This window comes from Aphelocoma coerulescens, chromosome 27 (genome assembly GCF_041296385.1).
Source record: "Aphelocoma coerulescens isolate FSJ_1873_10779 chromosome 27, UR_Acoe_1.0, whole genome shotgun sequence".
In the NCBI taxonomy this organism is placed as follows: Eukaryota; Metazoa; Chordata; class Aves; order Passeriformes; family Corvidae; genus Aphelocoma; species Aphelocoma coerulescens.
In genome coordinates, this window is record NC_091040.1 from 956,642 (window position 1) to 962,641 (window position 6,000).

General features: G+C 62.5%; 1 protein-coding gene across 1 annotated transcript; it reads right to left on the reverse strand.

Moving 5' to 3' along the window:
• Positions 1-4,114: 4,114 nt before the first annotated feature.
• On the reverse strand, positions 4,115-5,787 carry NXPH3 (neurexophilin 3). Its single transcript, XM_068996551.1, has 2 exons — positions 5,714-5,787; positions 4,115-4,855 (listed from the first exon to the last, which is right to left on the reverse strand). The coding sequence occupies exons 1-2, from the start codon at positions 5,768-5,770 to the stop codon at positions 4,115-4,117; spliced, it is 798 nt and encodes a 265-aa protein (XP_068852652.1). The 5' UTR covers positions 5,771-5,787.
• Positions 5,788-6,000: the final 213 nt, after the last annotated feature.

The following is a 6,000-nucleotide window of genomic DNA, read 5'->3' on the forward strand; positions in this document are numbered from 1 at the left end:
GTGTGGCCGCTCCAGGCCTGGTTTCCAACAAATATTTGAGGAGATCGTGGAAAAATTCCTTCAAATGTTGATAAAATCCAGCCATTTTTGGGATTGGGAGGAAACTTGCTGCCCAGCATTCCCTGCATCCTGTGGGCAGCTCCAGGGGGGGATTGGGGCTGATCCCAAAACCTCTCACTTGTGTCCATGGTGTGTAAAATCCCACTATTATGGGTAATTAAAATCTCCTAATTAAATTAAGCTCCATCTGGCTGAGCCCGGCGAGCCAAGGACGGCATTAATTAAAGATCCCAACGTTTGCCGTGACCCAGGGCTGGGATGAGCAAATCCCTGTCCATGGCAAAGGGCTGGAGCATCCCAAAATCCAGGTGAATCCAAGGGGAGCGGCACAGGGATGAGGAAAAATCCAGGAATGGCTCTGATTCCTCACGGGGAAAAACCCCAGCTGGGGCTGGGAGCAGACGGTTTTCAGTGCTCGGAGGTTGATGGGAATGGGAATGGGAATGGGAATGGGAATGGGAATGGGAATGGGAATGGGAAGATTCCAGTGGGATGTGTCCGATACTGGAGGCAAGGAGAGGGAGCAGAGTTAAAAACAGGTTGCAATTCCAAAGATTTGGAAAACACCAGCAGATCCCAAACTGCACCGCAGGCATGGCAGGATCCCGGGATGCTCCAGCACTGCCCCACTCCCTCATTTATCCATCATTCCCTGGACAGAGTCCATGCAGGAATCTCCTTTAACGCCGTCTCTTCCCTGGTTTTGCCATTTTCCTGAGCAGGACACAGCATTCCAGAGCCCCCCCCCCCGTGCCTGGAACTCGGGATTCCCTCCCAGTCTGGGCCGTTCTCCCAACAGGAGTGGGATGGAAGTGCCCATTTTTGGTGCAGTTTGGAAGCAGAGACATCAGAAAATCCTGGGAGCGGGGCAGCCTTCCTTCCTCCTCCCTTTTCCCTCTCCTGCATTCCCGGATTTCCACAGCCACAATGCCATGGGCCTGGAAAGGGCAGCAGCTCCCAAACCCCAGAGCCACCCTGGAATGGGATGGGAGCCCCTCGATCCCCCCCTTTCTGTGCCTTTCCCCCGGGAGCCGGGAGGATTCCGCGGCTGCGGAGCGGATCCTGAATTATTGAAGGTATTTCCACTGCAGGCAGGGGTGGGATTTGAGCAGGGAATTCTCTGCTGAGGAGTTGGAGTCCGGAGGGATTTGAGCTGGAGCTGGATGAGTTTTCCATTCCTGTCCTTGACAGCTTTCCCTGCTTTGTTTGGTTTTCCAGGTCTGAATTTTGTGTTTTCCCTCCTCCCAAACTTCCCCTCTCCCGTTATCCCGCTGGATCCCTGCCCGTGGATCCCTGGAGCGCCGGCAGCACAGGGATGCTCCGTGCTGGGTTCTGGCATTCCCAGGACCTGCTCCCTGATCCCGGGGGATCCTGCAGCCCTCAGGAAGAGCTGGAAAAGCCACCAGAGCCATGGAAAACTCGGCAGGAGCGCGGGCTGGCACTGGAGCCATCCATCCCTCCTGCCTGGGCAGGATCCTGTGGGAATGGGAGCTCTGGAAGCCTCTCAGCAGAGGGGATTCCTTCCTTCCTTCCTTCCTTCCTTCCTTCCTTCCTTCCTTCCTTCCTTCCTTCCTTCCTTCCTTCCTTCCTTCCTTCCTTCCTTCCTTCCTTCCTTCTGGGCAGAACAGCGCCTCGGGAGCAGATTCCCGAATTCCCGCGGAGCCGGGCCCTGGCACAGCTCCCTGGGCTGCTCATCCCTCCAGCCTCTCCTTCCCAAAAAAGCACTCCAGGATGCTGGGAGAGGGTTTGGGATGGGATTCCCAGGGGTTGTCCTCACCCACGGTGCAGGAAAATCCATGGATGGGGAAGGGATTGGTGGTGGCATCTCCTTTCCGGGAGAGCTTTGCCCTGTGCCATGGACTGCCGGGAAACCAATCCCAGAGGCTGCTGGAAGCGCTGGAAAACAGGGAATGTTTGGTTTCGGTGTTTATGGAGCGGCAGTGGGAGGGAAGGGCCAGGCTTTGGGATCTGATTGGGAAAAGTGGAATAATTCCTGGATCAAACCCAGGCTGCCTCGTGCAATACCAACCCATAACACCGGGAATTCCAGGAATAATCGTTCCCGCTCTGCCTCCCCCGCAGCTCCCTGGAGCGGGGCGGATTTGGGATGCGGGGATTTTTCCCTGCAGCTCCTCCCTCGCTCCCCGCACGGGCCGTGGCTCCTGGAGCAGGAATTCTCCTCTCCCAGCCTGGAATAATGGCCCGTCCTGGTCTCCTTAGAAACCGCGGCTCCGCATCCGCGCATCCTTCGGAGCCTCGCTCCTGCTCCCGCGTCTTCTCCCGGCCGCGGTTCTCTGGAATTTCTCCAAACCGGCAACTTTAGTTGGGGATTTCTTTGTGTCACCTCAAAGGGATTTTAACAATTCCTGTGTCTCCTTCCTCCAGCAAACCGAATCCTTCGGGAATATTTTTAATTCCCCACATCTCTCCCTCCCTCCCCTCCCCAATCCGAGCGTCGCTCCTGTTATTTCCTGGAAACGCGGAATTTCCCAGAGCTTTTTCAAACTTTCAGGGCTCCGTGAGGAAAAGTCCCCTCGTGGATCGCAGAGGCTTCATGGATTTTGGAAGCAGCTCCTGGTGGGATGCGGGAGCTCATCCTGAAGCTCCGTCAACAGCTGGCGGAGCTCTCCCAGAGCTGCCAAGAAGGGATTTATTTCGGGAATGTGGGAGCACAAACCCTGCTGCAGGGCAAGGCCTGTCCTGGGAGGCTGGGAAGGAATTTTTGGAGCTGGCCTGGTGCTCTGGATTCGGGGAGTTTGGGGGGAAAGCGAAGGGAAGGGGAAGTGGCTTTTTTTGGTCTTTTCTGGAGGAGGGAATGTGCCAATGGAAGTGGGAGACGGAAGTCTGGATGTCTGGGAAGGGGAGGAGGTTGGGAATGTCCCAAATATAGGAGCCTGAAATTCAGATATCCGGGAAGGGGAGGAGGTTGGGAAAACCCAGGAGCTGGGAATGCCCACATCGGTGGGAGACCGGAGTTTGGATGTCTGGGGCAGGGGAGCAACTTGGGAATACCCATCAGCTGGGAATACCCACATCACTGGGAGCCTGCGAGTCCAGGTCCTGGACCCCATTCCCAGTTCCTGGAAGGAGCCGCATACGGTCCAGGATCGTGGCCATCCCTCATTCCCAGCCCCGCGCGTTTATTTTCCTTCTCCCTGCGGACACTTCCAGGAAAAACTCCGGCCCTGCCTCGGTGCCACCGTGAGCGCTTTATTCCCTCTCCAGGGCGGCGTTGGGGGAGCTTCCGTTCCTTCCCAGGGAATGAAATCCCCGGGCTGAGCTCCCCTTCCCACCCCTCTGCTCCGGAGCCGGGAGCGGGCAGGGATCCGGTCATGGAATCCGCGCATGGATCGGGGCAGGAGGGGATGGAGGGGATGGAGGGGATGGAGGGGATGGAGGGGATGGAGGGGATGGAGGGAGGCCGGGAGTGAATCAGCGCCGGGGGATCCCTCGCAGTGCCGCACCCCCGCCCCGCCCCGCCCCGCTCCGCCCGGGAACGCAGCTCCGCGGCCCCGAACCCCCCCCGCCACCGGCCCGGCCCTGCCCATCCCGGCTCCGTTTCCATCCCGGGAGCCTTTGGGATGGGAAAACTCATCCCCACGTGGGAGAAGTCCTCCCAGCTCCTGCAGAACCGGGATCTGGGGGAGGCGAGGGGTGCCCAGGGACCGGTGGCACCATCAGGTGACTTTCCCCTCCCCTTTCCCGAGCTCTTCCCGGTCTCCAGGTGTTGTGACCCGTCCTCCGGAGCCCTCTTTACCTGGAATCACCAACCCAAATCCAGGCAAATCCATTATTGCGCTGAGGAACTCGGGTCCCGACCGTGGCTTTCTGTCCTATTTCCACATCCCAAGTCCAGCCCTCGCTCCACATCCCAGTCTCTCCAGACCCCAGGTCCGGGTCTGCCGCTGCGCCTCTTGCCATGGGGGAAAACGGGAACATCTCCTCTTCCTTCCACGCCCGCGCTTTCCAGGGAGCATCCCCCGCTCCCAAACCACCCCCATCCCTCCCCCCCGCCCCGGGCGCCCGCGGGGCCCCGGGAATCGCGGCGCGGGGCTCATCCCGAGGGGAAGTAGGGGCGGCGGCTGTGGGCGTTGTAGTCGGGACACACCTTCTGCACCAGGCGGTAGTCGGGGCTGTAGAAGGTGATGTAGACGCAGACGACCTTGAAGGGCTGCGAGCAGAGCCAGGCCGCGCGGCTCCGCGTGTGCTCCTGCGAGCAGGTCTTGGCAGGGTCGTAGGTGCACAGCGAGGTTTTCCTGGCCCGGGCCACCTGCTCCGACTCCACGCGGCAGTTGAACACCTTGGACTCCTTGGCCTCGATGAAGATTTGCTGCTCCAGGTCGAACTCCACGGCCTTGGTGGGGGGCACGAGGCTCACGGAGATGTTGCCGTGGCCCGTGGAGTTGTGCTGGAAGAAGACGTTGACGGTGCCGTTGCCGTGATCCACGACCTTGCCCGTGATCAGCAGGTTCAGCTTCACCGTCTTGATGTTGGAGTAAAAATCGCCCCAGCCGAAAAGCTTCTGCAGCCTGCCCGAGGCTGGGCCCAGGTCCCGCGGTGCCCGCGGTGCCCGCGGGGCGAGCTCCCGCCCGGGCCGGTTCTCCAGGACACCCCAGAGCTCCCGGGAGCCGCTGCCCAGCCCCAGGAGGGGCCGGTTCTGCGGCGGGGCCGGGCTCAGGCTCGGGAGGGGCTTTGGGGAGAGCAGCTCCCGCAGCTTCGGCACCGCGGCTCTCCCGCGGCTCCGGGGCTCGCCTTGGTCCGCGCCTTTCCCGGGTTCCTCTGGAGCACAGAACACCTGCACAGGGGACGGAGGGGCTGAGAGGTGGCGGTGGACATCTGACCCCTGCCCAGCCCCTTCCGCACCCGCGCTTCCCTGATTTCCCCTTTTTTCTCTGTTTTGTATTTCCCTTCTGGCAGCAGCTTTTCCAGCCCTCGTCCCTCCTGGATGCTCCGGGAATGGTGCAAGGAGCCGGGGAGGCTCCAGTTTGCTCTCTGCTGGCTCAGGGCACAGCTCCTGCACCGGGGGGGGGGGGTTCCTGAGGGGCGGGGACGGTGCCCACCCTGTGCCCTCACCCCCGTGCCCGGCTCCCGGCACGGCCCCTCTGCCCCGCCGGGGCCTGGGGACACCCGGGGCTGTGGGACGGGACAGGACAAGGGGCAGCAGAGCGGAGTTGTCACCCCGGGAGCTGCCCTGAGCCGAGCCCGGGCTCCTCTGCCAACTCCGCTCCTGGAACCCCAAAATCGGCACATCCAGGGGCTTCCGGGGGGGCCGGGGGCGCCCGGGGGGTGCTGCAGCCCCATCACCCGGGGCTGGGGGACCCAGAAACCCGCGGGGTGCCCAGGGCTGACCCGGCCGGGAAGCGGAGCCCGGAGCCGGCCTGTGCCCGGCTCTGCCCCAGCCCTCCCCGGGCTGCCGCGCGGGGCTGGGGGCGTGCGGATTTTTGGGGTGACCCGGAGCTTTCTCCTCGCCAGCCCTGCCCGCTCCCCGCGGCCAAATAGCAGAAGTTTTGGGACGCGTTTTTTTCCCGGAGGTGGGCAGGGATGCACGGATGGATTCGGGAATCGCTGCCGGCTGCCAGCTCGCCCCGTGCCCGTGGCTGCGCGACCCCCGGTGCCCGCAGCCGCCGGTCCCCCCTGCCCTCCCGGCGCTCACCAGCAGCGCGATGCTGCCCTGGAGGAGGAGGAGGACGCAGCTCCGAGGAAGATGCATTTTCCAGCCGGCGCCGCCGCCTTCTCCGTGGCTCCGGTTTGGGGAGGGTTTCGCTGGGATTTTCCGCCTTTTTCCTTCTTTCCCTCCCTTCTCCTCCAGCGTCAGCGAGGGGAAGGGGGGGTCCCCCAGCGAAGCGGCTCCCTACGGCCCCCCCCGGCCCATGGTGGCCCCGGCAGCTCCCGCCCCGCGGGGCCGCTCCGGGCGAGGCGCGGCGGCTTCACCTGCGGCCG